General features: G+C 41.3%; 3 protein-coding genes across 10 annotated transcripts in view; 1 reads left to right on the top strand and 2 right to left on the bottom strand.

Annotated features, from left to right (window-relative positions):
• The window catches only part of LIN52 (lin-52 DREAM MuvB core complex component), a 116,849-nt gene extending 115,378 nt beyond the window's left edge, over positions 1-1,471 (bottom strand). For all 5 annotated transcript variants that reach the window (XR_009223718.1, XM_058567337.1, XM_058567340.1 and 2 more), the window contains exon 1: positions 1,400-1,471. Coding sequence is in view for 4 of the 5 variants with exons in the window: in XM_058567337.1 (XP_058423320.1) it covers positions 1,400-1,430 (31 nt within the window). In the remaining variant the exon portion in view is untranslated. The remainder of the gene's footprint in view (positions 1-1,399) is intronic.
• Positions 1,296-21,935, top strand: ALDH6A1 (aldehyde dehydrogenase 6 family member A1). Of its 4 annotated transcripts, none has more exons than XM_058567321.1 (12): positions 1,296-1,314; positions 8,184-8,243; positions 10,039-10,113; positions 10,295-10,456; positions 10,682-10,760; positions 11,390-11,692; positions 12,953-13,074; positions 14,432-14,621; positions 14,807-14,988; positions 16,411-16,590; positions 16,852-16,950; positions 19,352-21,935. In XM_058567321.1, the coding sequence occupies exons 4-12, from the start codon at positions 10,343-10,345 to the stop codon at positions 19,454-19,456; spliced, it is 1,374 nt and encodes a 457-aa protein (XP_058423304.1). In that variant the 5' UTR covers positions 1,296-1,314; positions 8,184-8,243; positions 10,039-10,113; positions 10,295-10,342; the 3' UTR covers positions 19,457-21,935. The 4 variants fall into 4 exon arrangements, with proteins under 4 accessions (XP_058423304.1, XP_058423302.1, XP_058423301.1 ...); XM_058567319.1 differs by lacking the exon at positions 1,296-1,314 and adding an exon at positions 1,974-2,054 and having other exon boundaries at positions 8,184-8,240; XM_058567318.1 differs by lacking the exon at positions 1,296-1,314 and adding an exon at positions 1,974-2,054.
• Positions 21,936-22,252: 317 nt separating this feature from the next.
• The window catches only part of BBOF1 (basal body orientation factor 1), a 37,686-nt gene continuing 34,538 nt past the window's right edge, over positions 22,253-25,400 (bottom strand). Inside the window, exons 10-11 of the mRNA XM_058567341.1 lie at positions 22,590-22,664; positions 22,253-22,437 (exon numbers count right to left, since the gene is read on the bottom strand). Coding sequence (XP_058423324.1) covers positions 22,308-22,437; positions 22,590-22,664 — 205 coding nt within the window. The 3' untranslated portion in view covers positions 22,253-22,307. The remainder of the gene's footprint in view (positions 22,438-22,589; positions 22,665-25,400) is intronic.

The raw sequence follows: 25,400 nt of genomic DNA, 5'->3' as shown, positions 1-25,400 counted from the left end.
TGCCGCCCCCCCCCCCTTTTTTTCTGGCAAGAGAACGTTTTAACAAGAGAGCATCCAGGCAGGAGAAAGAATCTCTTTTGACTTCGAACACCCATAATTTCTTATATAGTCTGTACCTGCACTCAAAAAACTTGAAAAAAACTTTCAGTTAAATATGAAACCAAAGCCAAAGTAATATATTATTTATGCCTATATCTAATCACTCTTTCAATAAATGTTAATTGAAGGCCTACTGCTTGCCAGGCACTGTGCTAAGCCCTGGGATCCAACTATGAACAAGACAGACTTGGAATTTATAATCTCGTGTGAAAGCGGCAAAGTTAACAGAATAACTATGCTGACAATGAAGGTACTGAGATAGCGAATAATGGTGAAGGAGGCAACTCTGGATATTGTATTCTGGGAAAGCCTCCCCGAGAGGCAACATTTAAAATGAGACCTGATACTGCAAAAGTGTTTACATGTTTGATTAATCTTTTCCTCTCCCCAAACACCTAGCATTATGCCTTTCATATAGTAGGTACTCAATACAGTTTTTCTGGCCTCATATTTCCTCAGTCCTGAAATGAACTTCCAAGATTCCTTCCTAACAAAACGTGGTGGGTTGAGGAGGGAACACTACATATCCATGAAAAGGACGTGGGGATGGGGGAGACAGAAGCAAAAATTAAGTGAGTTCAGAAATGACTGCAAGACCCTAACTCTCTAAAGCAGAACCAAGAGCAAACGCATATGCATATACCAAAACCACTCAGTTGCTATCTGAGATGACTTGTATCTTAGACAACATAAGCAGAAATCGTTCATTCACTCAGCCTGAGGAAATAACACATAAAGCAGCGGCAAGAAAGGTTGCGACGTGTGCAAGACTACACTAAAAAGCTCAATTCTCATTTTCCTCGGGGCTCTCATGTCAACGGTACCAATCTGAGGAAACAGGAGAGAGTCACGTTTCTCTTGCAGTCCAGTCCAGGAATGAGGTCAGCCACCAATCCCAGCTAGGATTTGAGAGAATCATTTCAGATACTCAAAAAGACGAGAACCGACCTTTCAATGAGGCGCCGCAGAAGTAGAAAGCTACAGTAAGGCACCTCCTTTCCTCCGGCAGTATCTCCTCCTCGGCCCTCAGCTTCACCCAAATGGGGCTAAAGGAAGGGCAGGGCCCGGGATGGATCCCTCGCGTGTGCCCTCCTCCACCCGCCTAGTACCCAGCGAGGAAACTGCGCACCTCCAGAGCCGCTGTGAAAAACCAGCGAGCTGAAGACGCACCCACATCCCAAGGAAACGGAAAGGAGAGGAGCCCGAGAAAGAGGTGTAAGTTCGAGGGGCAGATGGAGAGGGGAAGTTCCCAGGAGAGCAAAGGAGCCTGTAGGCGAAGGATCTCTAAACCGGCTCTTACCCTCTGTGGGAGACGCCATCTTCCAACCCATGTCACGTGACGTGGCCAACCGTCGGCGGGAAAGCAAGGACTCATAAGCCACGCCCCCAAAGAGAAACCCTATTCCAAACTCGCAGCCCCCTCTCATTTCCCCGCCCCATAGGGCAATCTTTGCCTAGCCCCGCTCCTAATACTAGCCACACCCCCTCGCGCGGCGGATGAGGTGGAGCCACGGCAAATTCTTGGAGAGTGTTATTTACTTTCCTCAATGAGGGGGTGGGGCCGCGGTCGTGCCTGTGGCCAATCGGGATTCCCGGTTAGGGGGCGTTTTCCCGGTGTGCTCAATATAGAGCATCCAAGTCAGGGACGTCTTCCCTACCTCCGCCAACAGAATTTGCGGAGGTGGGAGGGGTCGAGACCTTCTACTTCTGACCAATCGCATACCCCTAGGACTGGGACTGAGGGGTGGAGTCAGGTGTTAGGCCGAGTCATTGGCTAGGGCAAATTGTCCTCTCCACCAATGAGGAGGTGCAGCAGGATGGAGGGGCGAGGCCTGGCAGCTGTAGTGAGTCTGGGGAGTCTCGGCCAGTTGAGGCCCAGGGAGGCGGAGAAGAGGTGGGCGAGAACCATGGCGGCGGTGGTGGCGGCGGCGGCAGTGCGGGCCCGGATCCTGCAGGTGAGTGAGGGTGGCGCCGAGGGGTCGCAAAGCTAGGAATTGGGTCCTTTCCATCCACTCTCTGAACCAACCCCTTCTTGGCCGACTCTCCTGTTCCCATCCGACCTGTGCGGCCCTGTCCCACCTCTCACTCCGTGTCTGCCCTCGTTGGATCCAGCCCTGGACTATCACCCCTGGCCCTCCGCCCTTTTATTTTTGAGCCTCCCCTTTTCTGGCTCTAGCCCACTCTCCTCCTCCAGCCCTGCGCTGTCTCTGCTGTCACTCTTTTGCCCTCACCTCTCTCGGTGTGCCCACCGTCTTTCCCTTTCACCTCTGCACCAGCCACCTCTCTCCCAGAAACTTCCCTTCTGCTCACCTTTCTTAGAGCTCTTGCACCTGCCGGGAGCGTCCAGATTGTTCCCTTCCCCCACCCTACTTCACTGTCTATAATCCGAGGTAAAGGGGAGAGGAGGAGGCACACTAGGGGCGAGGGTCAGAGAATGAACTTTGAATCTCCTTCTAGAAGTGTACACTAGATTTCCCCCAAAGCAGCCATTTGCTGAGCTTTCTTCCCCAGCTATGGTGCTTTGTATTTTCCACAGGCTGTGGGCTGTCCCCTTGCTTGCCCCGACTTGCAGTTAAACTTTCTCTCAGCAAAGTTACAGTGTTCATGTTGGCGGTAAATAAGGACACATAATTATGCTACCAGTTTGTTCCAAGCACATGCAAGGGACTAAACATCTCTAAAACAGGTGCTAGAAAATGGGAGCCAAGGAAGACAAGAAGTGTAAGTTCCAAGTTCCTGCCCCAAAGTCAGCTCTTAATGTGCACATACACCCTCAACTCTGCCCATGGAGGGGTTTAGGTCCCCCCTAAACCAGCCTAAGGAGAGGTGGTAGAGCTACAGGAGCTCATGCCTGAGGCCTGTGATCTCCAATTCTGTCCATAGCCTTTCCCCTGTTGCTCACAGCCCAGCAAAGACTTAGAATGTCAGGCAAGATTTACTGCAGGCAACATTCTCCAACCTGCAAGAAACAACATTGACCTTCTTACTTATTACATCCAACCTGGGAACTTCTTCCTCTGTATTGCTGGACTTTTAGATAATATTATTATTTACCAGGTTTCAGTGAGTTCCACTGCAGAAACTCGCACTTTTAAGATTCTTAGCAGAATCAGCAAAGGTTCATGTTTAAATACGCTATTTAATGAGACAGTGTAGAGAGTGGGTTGGAAGGGTTTGTCAGATGGTCTGGCTTCAGTCATATATTTCTTGCTGTGATCCTAGTTCTGTTTTTCTAGTATCTTTTTTTAGAAGTAGGGAAACAAAGTTTCCACCCTATACTTTTCATTCCCAGCTTCTCCTTGAAATCTTTTATACAAATGGACTTTTTTCCTTTGCCTCCCCGCCATCACAATGAATCACTGAGAGCCTTAAGAAGTATTTTGTCCTTTGCATCAAGGAAAAAAGTCTCCTTTCCCATGTACTTTATTTTGGAAACAGACCTATTTTCTGATTCATTTGAAGAAACTTCTGGGTTGACCTGGAAAAGAACAGAAATAGTAATCCTTAGCCAACTAGGAGTTACTGTAACATGACTCTTTGATAAAGAATAGTCTAGAATCTGTCTGTCATGAATTTTAAAGGACTATCAAAAGGATCTGTAAAGGAGAGAGTTCACGTCTTCAGTTATTTTAAGTATTCAGCGTATCTTCTCCGTTATGGTGGCTAGTAAAACTTCTGCTCCTTGTAATATTACCACTCCCATTTAGAGATAAGAAAACCAGTCTTAAAGTAACTCAGTGACTTTCCTCAGTGATGTGGTAGAAAGAGCACAGGCTTCACAGTCATACTTGGATACTATCCCAGCTCCACCACTTTCTACTCTTAAGAATATTAGTGAAGATTAGAATTAATGAATATAATGAAGTGAGTTACCTGACACTTAAGGTCATCTAAGGTCTCCCAACTAGTAACTGATGGAGCTGAGAATTCAAGACTTAAATCTTGTCATCTCTTTCTGTGTTGGGCACTGTCCCAGGCTTTGGGAAAGGAGAGGTAAGTAAAATACTCACTGAAAGCTCCCATGTTGTAATGCAATGATAAGTGCTAAACAGTAGGAGTGCACAGGCTACTGCAGGAACATAGGGAAAGAGCCCCAGACTCAACCTGTGCAATTCAGGAAAAGCTTCCAAAAGAGGGTGGCTCTGGGCTTGAGTCTTACAAGACTAGCAGGCCTTTAGCCAAGGGGAGAAGGGAGTTCCTGGTAAAGGTAATAGCAACATCTAGACAGCAAGAAGTTTGGTGTGACTGGACGTAGGGGAGTTTCTTCAGCAACAGTGCTAACAAGTGTTTCTTGGGAAATGAAGAAAAGAGATCTAACCTGTCAAAAACTATATGATAATGTTTTATTATACCAGATGCAGTGCCTTTTATGCCCTCTTTGCAGCAGGGAAGCTGTATACAAATGAAAAAATAAAATTAAGTAGCCTAGAATGCTCAAGCTGGCTGATGCATGCATTTTCTGCCCTATAAGAGAGTATACATGAAACAAAATTTGTATCAAAAAATTGCTTGGTAGTACTCATTCTTTCATCCTGCAAAATATTACTGAGTGCTTACTTTATTCCAGGAATGGTTCTAGGGGCTGAGGACAGAACCATCTGGTGATCTAGGAGGAGACAGACTTAATGATTTAAAAAAGTATTATTCCATAATGTGATATGAGGACTAGAGGAATTCAGGTGTTTTATAAACTCCCCAATCAGGTACTTAGCCTAGACCTGAGATTGAGACTTAAAAATTTCCAACTCTGCTACTTCCCCTCTCACTCTCAGGAGTTAATTCTGTTTTTCCTACTTCAAAGGAAACAGAAACTATCAGATGAAAACTTCCTACCAGCAAACCTGCAAAACTGACCTGCACCTATACCCAAAGTCATGGCTAAGTAGGGAGCTAAGGAGTAGGAGCCAAGCAAAATGGGATGAAACAGTTCCAGGCAAGAGGAAGCAGCATGTGCAAGATTAGAGAGAGCACAAAACATGTTCCAAATGGCTAGAGCAAAGAGAGCAAAGAGGAAAGTGGCAAGCTATGAAACTAGAGAAGTAAAGATACTATGTAGAGTCTTCTAAGCAACATCAAGATTAGTCTTTATCCCAAAGGCAGTGGAAAGCCATTGGAGGGTTTTTAAACAAGAGAGTGATGGACCAGATTGTGTTTTGAAAGACCCTCTGGCTATGTGGTGGAAATGGATTCAGAAGGTTTAAGATTGGAGGCTGGGAGACTTGTTAGGAAACCAATATTGAAGTCCAGATGAGAGACGATGATAATATAGACTGGGGTGATGGCAGGAGGGGGTAGAGAAAAAGGGGCGTGTTCCAAAGACTTCTAGGAGAACAGATTGCCAGGACTTGTTTGATTCAATGTGGAGAGAGAGGGAGGAGTTGGGGTGACATTCAGGTTTCTAGTTGGGCAACAAGGTGAATAGTAGGCCCATTCGCTGAAAGGTGGGCTACAGGAAACATAGAAGGTTGGTGGGAGGATGAATATGTAGCTAAATAACATCCAAGTAGAGATGTGAAGACAGTTATGTAGGTATTAGCTGAAGAGGAAGATTCTGGCAGAAGACTACAGATTTGGGCATCATCAGGATCTAGATAATTAAGCCACGAGGGTTGATGAAATTACCCAAGGAAAGTACGTGGAATGAGAAGAAAAGGTGGCCTAGGACCAAGCCTTGAGGAACTTGAACAGTTAGTGGCCAGGGAGAGGAGAATGAACCGGCAAAGAGGGCAGAGAAGAAGTGGCCTAAGAAATAGAAGAGATACCAGGGCATCACAGAAGATAGGTGAAAAGGAGGTTGAGGAAGGAGGCCATGTTTAACCGTATCACCTCTGCTGAGAGATCAAGTACAAGGAGGACTGGGAAGAGTCCATGGGATGTAGAAAGTCACTGATGTTCAGTCATGAAAGCTGGAATAGATTGAAGAGTTAGTGGGAGATTAGGAAATAAAGGTAGTTAGTATAGAGAACTCTTGCTATTGGATGGAGAGAGGTTTAAGTTACAGGAAAGAAAGGATAAGTGATGGAAGTGTCAGGCAGTAGGAAAGGTTGGCTTCAGAGCACAGGTGCAGAGACTAGCCTTAGATTGGAGCACAGACACCTCTTCAGTCAGTCCACAGATACTGATTGTGCACCTCTGTCTCCCAGTCACTTTGTCCCCACCGTGCTTGCTAGCTGTCTTCTCCATTATAAGAGGGAGGAAGGAAAAAAGGATGGGTATAGGTGCAGGTCAGTTTTGTAGGTTTGCTAGTAGGAAATTGAGGAAGTTCTCATCCAATGGTTTCTGTTTCCTCTGAAGTAGGAAAAACAAGGTCAGCTCCTGAGAGTAAGTAAGAAGCAGAGTTGGAAGTTTTAAGAGAATTGGTAAGTTTTGAAATAGCAAGGAGTGAGAGCAAATAGTATTTATAATAATAACCAAATAATAATAACAATTAGTGAGCACCAACTACTTGCTATTTTCCATATCTGAACAATCCTGATCACAGTGACTCTGTAAAGTAGGTGAACAAGACAGATGCAGTGCCCACCCTCATGGAACTTACAGTCTTTGGGGTAATAGGCAAGTACCCAGGCAATTACAACAGAGACAAATAAACCTGATAGGGGATGTATTGGCTGCTATGGGGGTACAAAAAAGGGACACCTAACCTAGTCGGGTGGGGGCAGTCAGGCAATATATCTGCCCAGTGGACCTTTCTTTTGTTCAGTAGATATTTATTGAACACCCTATGTACTAAGTTGGTATTGGGAACATGGCTATAAAGAAGACACTCTCCAGGAGAGTGTTGGTAGTTTGAAATAGCTTTTGTGGGGAATGGCAGAGGAAGCAGACTAGGCTTTTGGAAGGATTGTCTGCTGACCCGAAGGACCAGCACCCTTTCCTCTGGACAGTGCTGCAGGCACACAAATACTTGCACTTATGCCCCAACCTTTGGTTAACATGGTCTCTCTTCAGACAAGATAATAGGTTATTAGATTGCAGCTTTCTCTTATATTCCAGTCCTGAGTATTTCAGTTTGTACACTTTAATTATACTTGAGTATTTCTTAAATCAACTCCCATAGCATATATACACACTATTTTTTAGAGAGTTATTTTATTATACCTGATCCCCCCCATTTGCTGATTATACCCTATTAAATATTACCTGTGTAACATGTTCTTTTCCTATAAGATACGTGTGGCATTTTCTTAGACAGCTTTACTGAAATAAAATTGACATAACTGTATATATTTAAGTGTACAATTTGATAAGTTTTAATATTTGTATACACCTGTGAAAACATCATCACAATCAAGATAATGAACATATCCATCACCCCAAAAAGTTTCCCTCTTACCCCCTCCTCTCTGCCTTCCCTATCATCTCCAGGCAACCACTGATCTGCTTTCCGACACTACAGATCAGTTTGCATTTTCTAGTTTTATATAAATGGAATCATACAGTATGTACTCTTTTTATGTATAACTTCTCTCAGTATAATTATTATAATTATTCATGTTGTTGCATGTATCAGTAGTTCATTCCTTTTTATTGCTGAGTAGTATTCCAATGTATGGATATACCACATTCGTTTCCCTCTTCACCCATCCAATGGTGGACATTGGGTTGTTTCTAAGTTTGGGGCAATTACAAATAAAGCTGCTATCAACATCTGTGTTCAAGGACTTGTATGGGCCTATTATACTTACATTTGACACTTGGTTATATAATATCTCATATTCAAAACCTATTGTGTTAGATATCATGCTAAGTGTTTTCATATTGTTAGATTTATAATAACTACATTTCCCAGGCCAAAAATTAGGAAAATATGATCTAATGACAAAAAATATATATATATTTTTTTACATCAGAACTGTCCTGGATATTGAGGACATGATCATCATGATTTATTGTTTTCTCATAGTTTGCTGTATCTCATAGTCTCGTATCTTTTCTCTTTAAAGACTATATGACCCTTTAGAGCAAACACCAAGTCCTTTTTCATATGCTCACAATAATGGTAAGCATACAGTAGCCATTTGCTAAGTTTTTAATAATTTTCTGCTCTCGTTTATCAAAATAATCATTCTTTTACCTCATAGGTTTCTTGCAAGGTAAACTCCACTTGGTATCCAGCATCCTCATTCTCTTCTTCTTCAGTGGTGAGTTTATTTGGCACTAAAGGTTGACTGCTGAGAAGGAATCCAGTATAATTAGGGAAATTGCCATTTAATCTTCTTTATATAATTGTGCTCAGAGTGTATGTGAAACTTTCTTAGTTTTCTTATCTAATAATATATCTATTATGTTGTAAGCATTTTCAGTATCACAAGATAGTCTTTATAGTTATGATTTTAATGGCTGCATAATATTCCATCAAGTAGCTATAACCTGAATTAACTCATTATAATAATTCCCCCAGGGGCTGGCCCGGTGCGGCAAGCGGTTAAGTGCGCGCACTCCGCTGTGGCGGCCTGGGGTTCGCCAGTTCGGATCCCACACGCGCACTGAGACACCGCTTGGCAAGCCGTGCTGTGGCGGCATCCCATATAAAGTGGAGGAAAATGGGCATGGATGTTAGCCCAGGGCCACTCTTCCTCAGCAAAAAGAGGAGGATTGGCAGATGTTAGTTCAAAGCCAATCTCCCTCACAAAAAAATAATGATAATAATAATAATTTCCCCATATAGGGGCCGGCCCAGTGGCACAAGCAGTTAAGTGCGCGCGCTCTGCTGCGGTGGCCCAGGGTTCGCTGGTTCGGACCCCGGGCAGCACCGGACACACCGCTTGGCAAGTCATGCTGTGGCGGCATCCCATATAAGGTGGAGGAAGATGGGCATGGATGTTAGCCCAGGGCCAGTCTTCCTCAGCAAAAAGAGGGGCATTGGCAGATGTTAGCTCAGGGCCAATCTTCCTCACAAAAAAAAAAATAATAATAATAATAATAATAATAATTTCCCCATATAACATTTAGATTGCTTCAGTTTTTCAATATTATAAAACATTTATTTATAGTTTTTTCCTTCTTTTAGATTATTTCCCTTCTGAAATAGGATTACTGTGTCAAAAGATACAAACATTTTCATGGCTTCCAGAAGTTTTGTTGACTCTGCCAGATAGTTGTCTTCCTAACAACCTTTAGAGCTGTTTCCACAGACCTGTCTGTCAGCCATTTGCAGTACCTAAAATCTAATAAATAAGGACTGGTGCTCAAAACCCTTTCTATATAGAACTATGCACACACTGTAAAACAGTAGTCCACGCTTTTTGGTCCACGGACCCCTTTGAAAATTTAATTAAAGTAAGCTACTTCTCAGAAAAAATACACACAGATAGAAACATTTAAAAATATTTTGATCGTAAAGATAAGACACGGCTCATGGTAATATGACAGAAGGTTAGCTGGGCCAATAAGTCATAATAGCTAATCTTTGTTAACATAGAGTCTGCTGCTTTTTCAGTATAAGCTTCTCAGTGACGTGTGTTTACTCATGAAGTTCCACTGTGTGATTAGCAGGGAATTTCCCATGTTCAGAGAGATCACAGTATTGAAATGCTGTGCCACATCTTAACACTATAGACAAGTATATTGTGTTTCTCTTCCCCACTGAACATTTCTTTTTTTTTTTTAATTTTATTTATTTTTTCCCCCAAAGCCCCAGTAGATAGTTGTATGTCATAGCTGCACATCCTTCTAGTTGCTGTATGTGGGACACGGCCTCAGCGTGGCCAGAGAAGCGGTGCATTGGTGCGCGCCCGGGATCCGAACCCAGGCCGCCAGCAGCGGAGAGCGCGCACTTAACCGCTAAGCCACGGGGCCAGCCCCCACTGAACATTTCTAGAGAGCAGTAGATTCAGTTATCAACCCGAATTCCTTCCTCGTTGTGAAAGGGAAAGAGAGAAGTAAAGCAATAACTAATACAAAGTTTTTTTTGTTGCTGTTTTTTGTTTTTCCTAGCCAACTGTGAAGCTCTTCATTGATGGGAAATTTGTTGAATCCAAAAGTGACAAATGGACCAACATCCACAACCCAGTAAGCAAAGCTTACTAGGCCTTTGGGACTTAAACCAACTAGCCTAGAATTCTGGAAACATGGTGGGAAACTGGGGGCCTGAGTGTCTATCATGAAGCACATGGTGCTGCCTCTGTGACTAGATGAAAAATGGAGAAGGTGGGGTGGGGGCAGAGGATCATGTGCTGCTTTTTCCCATCAGGCCACTAATGAGGTCATTGGTCGAGTCCCTCAGGCCACTAAGGCTGAAATGGATGCAGGTGTTGCTTCCTGCAAACGTGCTTTTCCTGCATGGGCAGACACTTCAGTATTAAGCCGTCAACAGGTCCTGCTACGCTATCAACAACTTATTAAAGAAAACTTGGTAAGAAATCTGAATGGTATAATTTTCCAAGCTGTTGCCTAGGGGATACTTGTCTACTTGTCACTCCCCCAGAGGCCCTTTTAGCTGCCCTCGGCAACTCTACAATCCAGAGACGTAGATCATGGCTCTCTCCCTCATACTACTTCTCCCCCAGTTTTGTTCTTCCTTGGCTGCCTGTGAACTAAAAGGATTGCATTGGTTTCTATTTGTGTGTTTTCTCTCTAGAAAGAAATTGCCAGGGTAATCACGCTGGAACAAGGGAAGACCCTAGCTGATGCTGAAGGAGATGTATTTCGAGGCCTTCGTAAGCTGGGAATCCCTCATGGGGAGTTCAGGGACCCTTAGGAAGGAGCAAAGGAAGATGGAAGGCAAAGATCCAAGAATGGGGATTGTTTCTTCCTTTATGTAGATTTTGCTATCCCGTGATGTCTTTTTTAATACTTGTGGGAAATGTCAATACTTCTCAGTTATCTATGAGATTGATTTACTTCATTCTTTATTTTACTTGAATGATCTTCCAGTAGGTATATGCGTTTCACTGTCTTTTTCCCATTCAGAGAATCTCATTTTGCACAACCCCTTCACATGGAAGGGCAAGTCAGTGTTTCTTCCTTCTGTCATTGGCCTGAGCCACTCCCTGTCCTCAGAGCTGTCTAGAGAATGACAAAGCTAAGTACAGTCATGCGCCACAAAACGACGTTACAGTCAATGATGCATACATGACAGTGGTCCCATAAGATTAGTAGTACCAACATAATCTATGTGTGTAGCAGGCTATACCATCTAGGTTTGTGTAAGTACACTCTGTGATAGTCACACAATGTCGAAATCACCAAACACATTTCTCAGAACATATCTGCATTGTTAAGCAACATATGACTGTGGTGTATAGTGTGGAGAGCTGATGGCCTGACTACCTCTTCTCTGTTCCAGAGGTGGTTGAGCATGCCTGCAGTGTGACATCCCTCATTCTGGGAGAGACCATGCCATCCATCACCAAAGACATGGACCTTTATTCCTACCGTCTGCCTCTGGGGGTGTGTGCAGGAATTGCTCCGTTCAATTTTCCTGCCATGATCCCCCTTTGGATGTTTCCCATGGCCATGGTGTGTGGGAATACCTTCCTAATGAAACCATCAGAGCGAGTTCCTGGAGCAACTATGCTTCTTGCCAAGTTGCTCCAGGACTCTGGTGCCCCTGACGGAACACTGAATGTCATCCACGGACAACATGAAGGTAAATGCCCTTCTGTATGTGGCACTTAATCTGGCTACCAAAAAATCAAAGGTGTTGAGTGGTGATGGGTGTTTTAGGATGAGAAACCTAGGGAGGAAGGGATTTACTAATAGTAACCTCCATGTTTGAAGGTAATGTTTGTGGACTGTTTTGCCATCTCTGTATGCTAAGGTAACTTAACTGGGGAGTAGCATGCATCTTGCCCTATAGGATACATTGGGACAAAGAAATATGGATTAGGGCAAGACACAGATAAGATTAAAGAGAAAATTTTCACTTCAATATTGAGAGAATTTATGAGGATATTTAACTCAGAGAATTTATAGACTTGAAGACCTTCTAATTTATATAATAATAGCTAATACTTAAAAAGTGCTTTTGTTTTCAGGCACTGTTCCTCATCCCTTTCATATATCATCTCATTTATTTATTTATTTATTTTTGTGTGAGAGGAAGATCAGCCCTGAGCTAACATCTGCCAATCCTCCTCTTTTTTTTTTTTTTTTTTTTTTTTTGCTGAGGAAGACTGGCCCTGGGCTAACATCCATGCCCATCTTCCTCCACTTTATGTGAGATGCCGCCACAGCACGGCCTGACAAGTGGTACATTGGTGCGTGACCGGGATCCGAACCCGGGCCGACAGCAGCTTAGCTCACTCACTTAACCACTACGCCGTGGGGCCGGCCCCTTATCATCTCATTTAATCTTTACAACAACGCTTTGAGGCAGGTACTATTATTTTTCCATTTTACAGATAAGAAAATCGAAGCATAATAAAATTAAGTAATTTGCCCAAAGTCACACTGCTAGAAACCATCAAAGCCAGGATGTGTGTACCTAGGAAGGCTGACCCTTGTTTTCACTTTTAAATACTATGCTGTATTGCCTCTCACATGGTATCTGCAAGTCCCAGTATATAGTGACTGGTGAGGAAATACCACATTCTTAAAGGACAAAAGGAAGAGTTGAGTATTGAAATGCTGTTATTTTGGAGGAAAATAGGAGTTGTAGCCTTCTGAGTTAGAAGTGGAAATTCTGACTAGCAAATGAGAAAAGTAATGAAGAGAAAAGGCTAAATAGAACTTGTAGTTTAAAGAATTTAAGAGAACAAGGAGAGAACTTCAAAATGGGAACCCAGGGTAGAAAAACAAAGGTATGAAAACTTCTCATTCATACCAGTGGGAAAAGGGGAGATGTACCATGTTGAGAAGCCTATAGCTATTTGTTCTTTTGTGGTGATCATTTATTTTCTTCTTAAAGCTGTAAACTTTATTTGTGATCATCCGGATATCAAAGCCATCAGCTTTGTGGGATCCAACAAGGCAGGAGAATACATCTTTGAGAGAGGGTCAAGACATGGCAAGAGAGTTCAAGCAAATATGGTGATTTCTTATTCCTTTTTCCCTAAACTCTATGTATTAAAATTACCTAGAAACAGCCCTTCAGCAGAGGGGCCACACATCTCACTCTAATGCCAGTGTTTCTTTATTCCCATTTCATTCTGAATGTCTTTAACCCTGAACCTTGTGATGAGTTTTATTCAAAGTCACTTTAATTACCTTTTATCTTATACAACTAATCTTGGTGACAAAGGGCACATTTCTCCCTAAGAATGTTATCCAAATTTTTTGGGCTTTAGCAGTAACAGATGAACTCTGGTTCTGGTGTTTCATCCTTCAGACCATGCTTCTAGCCCTTTATCCTTCCTTCTTTTAAGGCATATCCTAACTACTAATGTCCAAGATATGATCTTCCCTAAGAGTCCAGGCTATTTAAGGCATTGGAAAGAGCCAAATATCCCTGTAAGATATGTGAGTGTGGTTTACTTAGTTGCATAGTTTTGCTGTTCTCCTACTAGCTCCTTGCCAAATACTTAGCAATTCTTTAATACTAAATATAAAGTCCAGTTGCCACTTTCTCACCATTTGGCTAATGTTGCAGAAAGGATAGCCTCCTATGCACAGGCTTGGAAACTGTTCACGGTATGCCCACTTATTTCTTTTCATGGCTGAATGTGTTTTGGCCAATTTGACTTAAGCCTCTCCCAGTTCACTATGTATTTATTGAGTGTATTCTGTGTCTAATAGTATACTATGTGTAATGGGGATAAAATTAAGTAGCAGACTTGGTTCTATTCATGCACTCAACTATAGTTGTATCTGGAAACGTGATCATATGTTATCCTACATAGAAAAGAAGTTTATGAGGCTATGTATCTAGAATTATCTAGAAGCAAGCCAGTTTGAGCAACCTCTTTCCAGAAATTGTGTATTAGGAGGTCTACCTCCTGTTTTGCCTTTCAGGCTACTGGCATTATTACTGGCAGCTCTTTGTTTACATTGCTCTTCATATAACTGGAAACCCTAGCAGACAACAGATTCTGTCCTATCTGACTTAGGAAAGAGAAAGGAGTGCTCCTTGGTTCCTGGATGCAGTACTTAGCCTGTCAGTTTGACTGAATGTGATTGGGGCTTTTTGGTAATGGTTTTGATCTAAATTAACACATATCAGCTTATCAGCTGAGAAATTAAAAAAAAAGTAACCTGGAGACTTGCTTACTATTACCAAAACGTCAGCAATATCAAAATGATAGTCTATCCTCAAAGCAACAAAAGATAAATTCTCTAGTCCTTTCCTTAAATTCTCAGGTTTCCTTGAAATCTCAGATTCTTTGCTTAATTTCTTAGCCTAATTGGATATTGCAAAGGAAGATCTCATGTACTTTCTGTATTTCCTTAGGGAGCCAAGAACCATGGGGTAGTCATGCCAGATGCCAATAAGGAAAATACCCTGAACCAGCTGGTTGGGGCAGCATTTGGAGCTGCTGGTCAGCGCTGCATGGCTCTTTCAACAGCGATCCTTGTGGGAGAAGCTAAGAAGTGGCTGCCAGAGCTGGTGGAGCGTGCCAAAAATCTGAGAGTCAATGCAGGTAATCAATTATCTGCCTAGCTCCTTTAGACTTGGTTTTAGCATTGACCTTGGCCAATGGGAACAATCATGTCTATTCTTACCATTGCTTCTCTTTATACTATACTTGTCATTTGGGTTCATCTTTAGTTAGCACTCATAATTTATGTTAATGAAAACCTTAAATGTTTCTGTGTTGTTTTACAGGAGACCAGCCTGGAGCTGATCTTGGCCCTCTGATCAGTCCCCAGGCCAAAGAGCGAGTCTGTAATCTGATTGATAGCGGAACAAAGGAGGGAGCTTCCATCCTTCTTGATGGTCGAAAAATTAAAGTCAAAGGCTATGAAAATGGCAACTTTGTTGGACCGACCATCATCTCAAATGTCAAGGTGAACAACTCTGGATTATTTATTTCACAAATACAAGACCTGAAGGCACCTTAGAAGCTATGGAATCTCATCCCTCCAATTTATAAATGAAGACATTTAATGACTAGAGACCTCATCTCTTGCCAGGATAACTCAGTTATTTTATCTGGAGTCTGAATGAGCCTCCCCTCCTGACTCCCAACCTCTTTCCACTATAGCAGTGGGTGGCAAACCTTCCCTAAAGGGCTAGATGGTAAACATTTTCAGATTTGCAGGGGTATACAGTCTCTGTCACAACTACTCAACTCTTGACATTTTAGTGTAAAAGCAGCCATCAACATTGTGTGGCTGTGTTCCAATAAAACTTTATTTATGGACAATGGAATTTTAATTTCAAATAATTCTGTCATGATTTTTTCATAAATTAAAAAATATAGAAACCACTCCTAGTTGGTGGGTTGTACAAAAACAGGCAGCAAGCCACATTTGGCCCACGGACCATATTTTGCCAACCCTATCTTATATTATACTTGTCACTTATTTGTTTAATGTTAATTTTTTCTTCCTGCTCCTTCTTACTGCCTAGCTTATAGCTATTGCAGTATCTCCATCAACATATCAACCACCCAGTATTTACTGAGTACCTACTCTGTGCCCACAGTTTAGCTGCATCTTCACCAGAAAGTGACGAAAGGAAAAGAATTGGTCTGTCACTTTTTATTTATCAAAACTCTGCCAAGTCTCTCAGCTAAAACTAATGACTAAATTGAGGTTAGGAGGCTTTTTTTGAAATTCATATGTCCCCACTAATCCTACTGTAATCCTGAATAATCAAGAGTTGAATGTAAGAGTAGTAGAAATTATGAAATCTCTTGCCACAGAACCACAGAGAAAAAATCCACTTAACAGCAACAAACACAGCTGACTAGCTGCAGTGGTAAAGGATGTTTTAAAGGTGTACTGTGACCTGATATCAAAATATAAATGTATAGACTCATTAGGAGGCAAAGGAGTAAATGAGAATGGATTGTTTATGTTACAGAAAACTTAGCACAGGTTTCTTTAATCAGAAAAATTCTCCTGTGGTGTTTTTAATATATTTTTGATTTAAAAAAAATGAATTTTCATGTAACTTTTCAGTAACATAACAATTATATAAACAAGTTATACAGGTATAAAAGAGGAAGCTAGTGATGGGTCATGGTATCTAAAAATACAGTGCTTTAGGAAAGGAGTGTAGTTGTAGTTAATGGGAATTTCAAGTTGTTTATATGATTGGTAGCTTGGAAGATGGAACACAGCAAGAAAACACCTTTTTTTTGTAGCTGGTTTAAAATGAAAAGAGATTACTAACATGAAAGCTGTCCACGTAAACAATGGGTAATAAAGTACCAAATAAGCATAAAATACTGACTTCTTTTCCGGATGCATCACTCCTGGCAGCCAAATATGACCTGTTACAAAGAGGAGATTTTTGGTCCAGTTCTTGTGGTTCTGGAGACAGACTCTTTGGATGAAGCTATCAAGATTGTAAATGACAATCCATATGGAAATGGAACTGCCATCTTCACCACCAATGGAGCCACTGCTCGGAAATATTCCCACCTGGTGGATGTCGGACAGGTTTGTGAACAGAAAGTTTAGGAAATTCTTGTAGCCATTTACTGTAAGGGGAAACGGTAAACACTGGTCACTGCTGCCCTTCTGATCTCCCACAGTGTCCCATTTCTTCCTCAGGAATAAAAGTTCATGGGATGGAGGATGGGGTGGAAGGTGGGTATTTAAAATTGGTCTCTCTGATGCCAAGCATTTGTGCTTCTAAATGGCAAGTTCCTTTGTTTGAGTCCATTTCTTAGTATTTGACGTGGATTTGTTATGCTTTAGGTGGGTGTGAATGTCCCCATTCCAGTGCCTTTGCCAATGTTCTCTTTCACCGGCTCTCGATCTTCCTTCAGGGGAGACACCAATTTCTATGGCAAACAGGTAACTTTAAGCTTAAAAAAATGCTTTTTCCTCTAAGAAACTTTTTTGAACATATTCAGGAATAAAGATTCTGCAAGGAGGGGCCTGCCAGCAGCTTCGGTGGGTCATATGTTGTTCAGCAGTGCTTGTCAATAGGTCCCCTAGAAAAGATTTAAAAGTTAACAAAATTTTGCCAAAGCTGCTTCTTCCTGAATAACTCAAGACAACGAAGTTTTGGGAAAAGAGCATGAGGAAGTCCAAGCCTTTGTATATGTCGTTTCCTCTGCCTGTGACCCTCTTTCTGCCTCCTCCCTTTGATCTGACTAAGTCTTAATCACCTGTCATGTCTTAGTTTAAAGAATGGACTCCTCCAGAAAATCACCTATGACCACCACAGCCCCTTCCTCAATGCTGGGTTGGGTATGCCCTCATATGTTCCCATTGCACATATTTCTCTTATAATAGTTATTCATTTACAAAAAGTTTTATTGAACACCTTCTTTCTACCAAACACTAGTCTAGGCACTATAAATGCAGCACTGAACAAGAAAAATAAGCAGTTCTGGAACCAAATTGCCTGGGTTCAAATCCCAGTTCAGCCAGTTATTAACTGTGTGACCTTGGGGTATATCCTCTCTATGCCTCAAGTTTCTTCATATGTAAAATAAGAACAGTAATAGTACCTATATTTTATAAGGTTATGAGGATTAAATTACCACTATTACCACATCCTTCAGCAGGTGCATATGTCCTAAGGCAGGAACAGGCATGGCATGTTCAAAAAGTAGAAATGGGCTGGAGCACAGTGAGTGAATGAGGAAGAGAGCGGTAAGAGATGAGGTTAGAGAGGTAGGCAGGGGCAAGTCATGTAGGCTCTTTAAGCCATGTTGAGAAGTCTTCTTAAACCACTAGCCCACACTGTAATTATTATTTACTTATCTGCAGTACCTGGCACAGAGCAGGCACCTAAACATGTGCTGAACAAATGGGCTAGTGGAAGTTCTTTGTAGTCCCACAGAAATACAGCTATTTTGGGACCTTCAGTAATAAATTACATGTTTTCTATACAGGTCTCCCTTTTATAGGTTAATAAAAAATTAACAGTGGCATTGCACAGCAGAATATGACAGTGTGGCCAACTGGTTAAAAAAACACTTTGGTTATTTGGAGGCTGATTATCCAGTTTGTACATTAGTCACAGCTTTTGCAAAATTGATTAGTTGGATACTGTTAACAAAAATTTCTTTCAAGGGAAGCAGAGTAAAACTATTGCTTAAAATGGTTTTGTGGTTTTTTTCCTCCTTTTTTCTCCCCTGGCTTGGTTTAATTACTGTAAGTTACTCTGGTAAGTGAGGCTTCTTGCAGGAAAAGACTGACCTCATACACAGTTTCAAGTCTTAAATCCCTAGGTAATTAAATTGCTATTTTGCATTCTGGAAAGAAGACATGAAAGTATCACTCTTACATAATAAAATATAAACTTTAGTTGTATCTTATATTGAAAGTATGTAATAAACTCTAAGGTTGTTTTCAGTATATTAACATGGCCCAGATTTTGTCAAATATTGTAGAAGACTATTTTAATCAAGCCAGGTGTTTTTTCCTAATAATATCTTTCTAGCTTGCAAGTAATTTTATAAGTGTTAGATCTGCACAGTCTATTCTCTTTTGCTCGAGCATATTCATATAAAATAAACTATGTATATGTAAAAGCCTTAAATATGCTGAATTTTTTTGGCTCACGTTATAGGTGATTTAGAAGTAAATGTGTATAACATCAGACATTTTACTTTAGATTTGTAAGATATTGTGGATTTTACTACTTCAGTATAGAGCTGTTTATCACTGACAATTGTCAGAAATGGCCTAATATACATTTCCCTTCATTCCTTTTTCTTCTTCATGAGAAGGAGAGAAAACTAACAATTATTGAACAGCAATTATTTTGCTGGGATGTTTGTATGTCATTTTATTTTTCCCTCAGACATTGCTATGAGGTGCGCATTAAATCACAGATAAGGCCCAGGGTTAAAGAGCAGTCAGGAAGGAGTAGAGGCAGGATCTGAGCCATGTCTCAATACCTCAGAGCGCATGATATTCAGCTCTAGGAACAGAATGACCTACAAGTTTAGCAGATTACATTGTTCAATTTTTCCATTTAGATGCTCTTGGCTAGTTTCAGCATAATGATAGCTAAGGTTGACTGTTTACTATGTGCCAGGTACTGTGCTAAATGTTTTACATAGATTATCTCCTGAACAATATATTGGATTTGGGTTGCACCTATTCCTCAAGTAGGAACGTGAGTAGCACTTAGCAGCACCTCCTTCAAAAGCTGAATAAAAGAGGAATCATGAACCTCCCCCAGAAATATATGCTAACTCTCTCTCTTTCTCTTTCTTTTTTCCTTTATTCTCTTTAGGGTATCCAATTCTACACTCAGCTAAAGACCATCACTTCTCAGTGGAAAGAAGAAGATGCTACCCTTTCCTCACCTGCTGTAGTTATGCCTACCATGGGCCGTTAGAAACAAATTTGTTCCAAACTCAGTCCATCCTAAGTAATCTCCCTTTATTCTTGACCAACTTCATTTGCAAACTTTGCTCAGATCAGATCCCTGGGAATGGAATACCTTGTAACTAAAATCTTTCTCAGGACCATTAGCCCCTGCAAAGTTGCTATAGGGAGACTCCTAGTATAACTCTGAAACCAGATTTTCACTTGCTCTTCATACTTCTATTTTTGTGATAACTGTTTTAACTGTGAAATGCTTATCTAGAACGAAAGCTTAGACCTGTTTTCTAAAAATTCTCCCTTTTTCTGATGACTTGGAGGAAGGGAAGATTAGTGTATGCAAAGAAGATCTTCTAGTAATTGGAAGATGACCTCTTGGATGGGAAAATCGGACAGAAATAATTAACCCTTTGATTGATCCTCAGACACAGCCCTATGTAAATGCTAGTGGGAGAGACCCCTTTGTCAAGCTTTCCTGAGCCTCCATTTATCCCACACTACACAAGATATAATCCATTTCTACTTATCCCACAATTGTGACAACTGCGTCATTCTTTTCTGCTGAATACCACTTTGTCCTAGTGATTCATGACCACTAATTCTATCATTGTCATTGTTCCTACTTCTTTTTTTTTTGTGAGGAAGATCGACCCTGAGTTAACATCTGCCAATCCTCCTCTTTTTGCTGAGGAAGACTGGCCCTGGACTAACATCCATGCCCATCTTCTTCCACTTTATATGGGACGCTGCCACAGCATGGCCTGCCCAGCGGTGCATCAGCGTGCACCCGGGATCCGAACCGGCAAACCCCGGGCTGCTGCAGCGGAGCGCACACACCCAACCACTTGCGCCAGTGGGCCGGCCCTGTTCCTACTTCTTAAAATCACTTCTCAAGGTTACCTCAGTGTGCGTTGAATACATCAACTTTTTGTTGTGTGTGCCAAGTGTTAAATTTCAGGGTTTGCTTCAGCAATCATTAACTAATGCTTCAGTCATTAATTCAGATGCCAATAGGTTTCTTTAGAAAGTCATTTCAAAAGTTATTTTAGGCCCCAGACATCAAGGGGTGTTCTAACCATGAGAGTGGGCAAGACTCTTGCCTTAAGCAAGTCTAACCTGATATTACTTGCCGAACTTTTTACGTTGTTCTTTCCTCTTGCCTGCATTTCTCATTAGTGATACTTTTTCATGAAAGAACCCTTAGTGTGCAGTAATTGATTGGGGCCTAAGAAATTTCAAAGCTTTTTATGATGTAAAGTAGTAAAAAAAAGAGATGCTTTGACAGATTCTTCTGTCTGTATGCTTTTTGTTTCTTTGATATACCTAAACTGTAAGTCAGAACAGAAATTGATGTGCTAAACAGAATAGAGTCTGTGTTTTTGCTCTACCATCCTAATTCAATCCTGTCGTTTTGATACGGTTTTCACCCAATGAACTAGGAGAAACCTACTGGCTCTGATAGACTAATTTCTGGTCCTCAGCCAGACGACATAGGTCATTTATTTTTCTACTTCCTTGTTAATCAGGTGGATAATGCTAACCTATTCCATGGGGGTTATTCAGTGAATTAAGGATAGTGAAAACCTTGAAAACGTTTGTGTACTCTGGATTTTAGGCTTATTACTGCCAGCTGCTGGATAGAATGTCAAAATCTTTAATCACTTAAGGTGACTGGATCTTTAATAAAATACATTTATGACCCCTCTGGGTCTTTTTGGGGTGGGGGTGGGGCGGGATTTGCCTTCCTAAGGGCAAGGACACAGAAATTTACAATTTGGTGATAGAATGCCCCCTGTTTCATTTTTTTTTTGGTGAGGAAGATTTGCTCTGAGGTAATATCTGTTGCCAATCTTCCTCTTTTTGCTTGAGGAAGATAAGCTCTGAGCTAACATCTGTGCCAATCTTCCTCTGTTTTGTATGTGCGTTGCCACCACAGCATGGCTGACAAGTGCTGTAGGTTTGGGATCCAAACCTGCAAACCCTGGCCACCAAAGTGGAGCATGCCAGACTTAACCTCTACGCCACAGAGCCAGTACCCCCCTGTTTCATTTCTTATCACAGCTGGCAACTGGTAGTGATATTTAATCCAATCCAACAACTACAAGCTGGGTTGAATAAAAGGTCATATTATCTAAATTCCAAGTGGAATTAAATATAATCACAGAGACTCCTAAGTTTTCCTTACATTTAAGGGAAATCAGTTTTTTAAAAATAATAACGAATCAGAATTGCCTCGCTCTAATTGGAATCAACTCCTTTGGCTAGCTACTTGCTACTCAAAAGAGTTTCTTGTTTCTTAGATGGAAAAAAAATCTGTACAGTTATGTTCATGCTAGTAGCAGCTAAAAAATTCAGCGTTTTATTTTCTTTTTGTTCTGATGTGGCCTCATTTGAAATTTCTCAGATTCTACATTGTACTAATTGATTATGAATAACAAATTACAAATAAAAAGCTCTTAAAAAGAAAACCTGGCTTTTTTTTTCATGGTGCCATACTTCCTTATAATGTCTTTGCCCCCTAGCTTGTAGTGACTCAGACTTCCCACTTCTGTCCAAAACCAAGAGTTACATGGTCATTATGTTTATTCTTACATAAAAGATAGTACATATTTTGGCTAGGCTGCATATTTCAAAAGGCAATTTATAAGTTTTCCACACTAGAAGAGGCACAAATACATATTTGCATCAAGTATAATATGCCTTGCTTAGTGTGAATATTGTTATAAAAATGTCCATGATCTCATACTAGTGTTATTACTCATTTCACTGATCCCTGAGAGCTCCTGGCTAGTAGAGAAAAGAACTGTGACTCAGCAAGAAGCTGCATGGGGAAAGGTAACAGTTATGTGTATTGTTTGGTTAGATTACAGACTCCTTACTATGTCAGACTCTCGTGATCCTTTCTGAGTATTAGGTATTACCAGTTCACCAGAAGAGTCTGAGACTGGCTCTTGCTGGGTGATGAAGGTTTGATCTTGAAGCTTACATTCATCCCTGCAATAATGACAAAGTAACAGACCTGTCAACAACCATAAACACATGGAACTTGGTTCAGAACAGTGGACTCAATTCTAGCACATATAAGTTGTCCACAAGAACCATTGTGATTAGGCTCACGTTCATTGCTTTGTCAAGGGAAACCTTACCCACATTCCTTTGTCTCTCCATTGTCAGGAACAACATAGTCTGGAACTGGAGGCCTAGAACTCTGGCTGTATTTCCTGTGGTGGGTAAAAATTAACAATCAGGCAGTATCTCCTTGTGCCCTGTATTTCAACTACACTTTTAAAGTGCTAAATGAAATGCTTCTGTTGGATGGGCTTCTTATTTTCAAAAATGAGCTTTTGCATACACAATAGGCAGTATAAGGTTAGGCAAGTTAATATAAACTTCTATTCTCTCAAAGTTGAGATGTGTTGAACTTAAGAAACAGAAACATTGGGGCCGGCCCTGTGGCTTAGCGGTTAAGTGCGCACGCTCCACTGCTGGCGGCCCGGGTTCGGATCCTGGGCGCGCACCGACGCACTGCTTCTCCGGCCATGCTGAGGTCGAGTCCCACATACAGCAACTAGAAGGATGTGCAACTATGACATACAACTATCTACTGGGGCTTTGGGGGAAAAAAATAAATAAAAAAAATAAAAAAAAGAAACAGAAACATTTATGGAGATAATCATGATGGTGATACTCACACAACAGCTATTAATGGTGATGGGCAAGGTTGAACCAGAGTACTGACCAAAAACATGGCCAGAAAAATTCCCTTCCCACAAAAAGAACCTCAGAACACAGAAAGGTTACCCAATGGAGAGAGACTCAGTATAAAAATTTCTCCTTATACTTTGGAAAGCCTGGTTTAAGAACAGGAAATAAACATATCACCAATTCAATATTCTAATTTGCAAGTGAGCTTACCAGAGTTATAAAAAGTATAGTAGGTTGACTTGCCAGCAGATAAAGACACATACTCCATTCCTAAAACTTGTCCTCAAGTGCATATGAAAGCAGCATAAACCCACTCAAAATCTGGCTATATTAAATAGTCTAATAAAAAAATGTACTTTAGGGGGCCAGCCCCGTGGCACAGCGGTTAAGTGGGCACGCTCCACTGCTGGCGGCCCGGGTTCGGATCCCGGGTGTGCACTGATGTACCGCTTGTTAGGCTATGCTGTAGCGGTGTCCCATATAAAGTGGAGGAAGATGGGCACGGATGTTAGCCCAGAGCCAGTCTTCCTCAGCCAAAAAAAAAAAAAACAGGAGGATTGGCATGGATGTTAGCTCAGGGCTGATCTTCCTCACCAAAAAAAAAAATGGGGGCCGGCCCCGTGGCGTAGCGATTAAGTGCACACACTCCACTGCTGGTGGCCCAGGTTCAGATCCTGGGCATGCACCGAGGCACCGCTTGTCAGGCCATGCTGTGGCAGCGTCCCATATAAAGTGGAGGAAGAAGGGCACAGATGTTAGCCCAGGGCCAGTCTTCCTCAGCAAAAAGAGGAAGATTAGCACAGATGTTAGCTCAGGGCTGATCTTCCTCACAAAAAAAAAATGTACTTTAGATACTACTAGTGCCTGAGTTATAGCTAGAGTGGTCGCTGATGCACTAAAGAGTACAGTTTATTGGTTATACCCCTTTGACTTAGTTCATCACAAAGAAAAATATTGTAACTGTTGGTTCGCAGTCATAATCAATCAACTGAACTCTTACCAACTTCCTAATTAGTCCACTTGCCTTGGAAGACCTTTTATCATCTAATTCCTCCCCAGTCTGATTTGAGCTTTCTCATTTAATCTCATCTTCATTTCAACATTTCACTATTCTATTCCTATTTTATTTTTCCTTCATCTAACCCTGGCATGAGATTCCAACAGGCTTAGACATCATTCCACTGTGGCCAGGTTCAAGTTCATTGCTTTGGTGTGAAAAATTTCACTCAAATTCCTTGTTTCTCCAGTGTTGAAAACAACACAGTATGGAAATTGAGGCCTGGAACTCTGCTGTACTCTCTGGAGTACAGAAAAGTCAACTCACAATGAGACAGACATTCATATTTACACCTCTTTAATAAAACTCTGGAAGGCTACCAGAGACACAAAAGCCATTTCCAAGTCCTCTGTCTTCTGTTTAGCCTATAATTCTTTAAACACTTCCCTTTTGGTTGTATTCTTCTTTGTTCTCCTGTTCATTAATTGTGCTTACTCCTAAAGATTCTAGCCTCAGCTTTTTACTCTTCTACCTTCATCCATTCTCTGAAACTCAACTACCAATTTTCACTAAACATGCTCAAATCTCCCTCCCTAAGCTCTCATCTGTACTCCAATCACTATTTACATATGCCTTAAGTATTTTCACTTCAATATGTTGCTATCATCTCCAATTCAACACTGAAAATGCTACTTTCTATTTCTTCTGCCTAGAAAGTTTTTCCTCCCCTCTTTTGTTCCTATTTACCTTTTAGAGGTCAGCTCAAGCTTTTACTTCCTCAAAAACTTTCTTGATCTCCTCAGTCAGGTCAGATTCCCCTAAAGTAGGCTCTCTTACCACTATATGCCACTCCTTTGAGCCTATGTCATAGTTGTACTTTTAGATTGATTTGTGTGATGATTTGAATGTTTTTCTTCCCATGTAGACCATAAACTCCCTGAGATTAGGCATGATGTCTTTATTTGCTCAACACTATATCCTCAATAAATAGTAGGCGCTCAACATGTGTATGTTAAATGAATTAATGGATGGATTAAATAAAATTTAAACATTTCCCTCACACTGGCTTTCCAGATTTTTCATTTGCCTTTCATACCACCATTCTTTCATTTCTTAAGCTAAAAAACATTTACTCCCTTTTCTTTATTCCTTTTGTCCTTTATCACCAAGTCCTGTTTCTCCTTCCTAAGTGTTTCTCAGTTTCTCCCCTTTATTCTGACTGCTCCTACTCTTGCCTAAAACCCTCACCACCACA

Source organism: Diceros bicornis, chromosome 24 (genome assembly GCF_020826845.1).
Source record: "Diceros bicornis minor isolate mBicDic1 chromosome 24, mDicBic1.mat.cur, whole genome shotgun sequence".
Classification (NCBI taxonomy): Eukaryota; Metazoa; Chordata; class Mammalia; order Perissodactyla; family Rhinocerotidae; genus Diceros; species Diceros bicornis.
The sequence above is the reverse complement of the archived record's forward strand: the minus strand, read 5'-3'. Positions and strand labels throughout refer to the sequence as shown.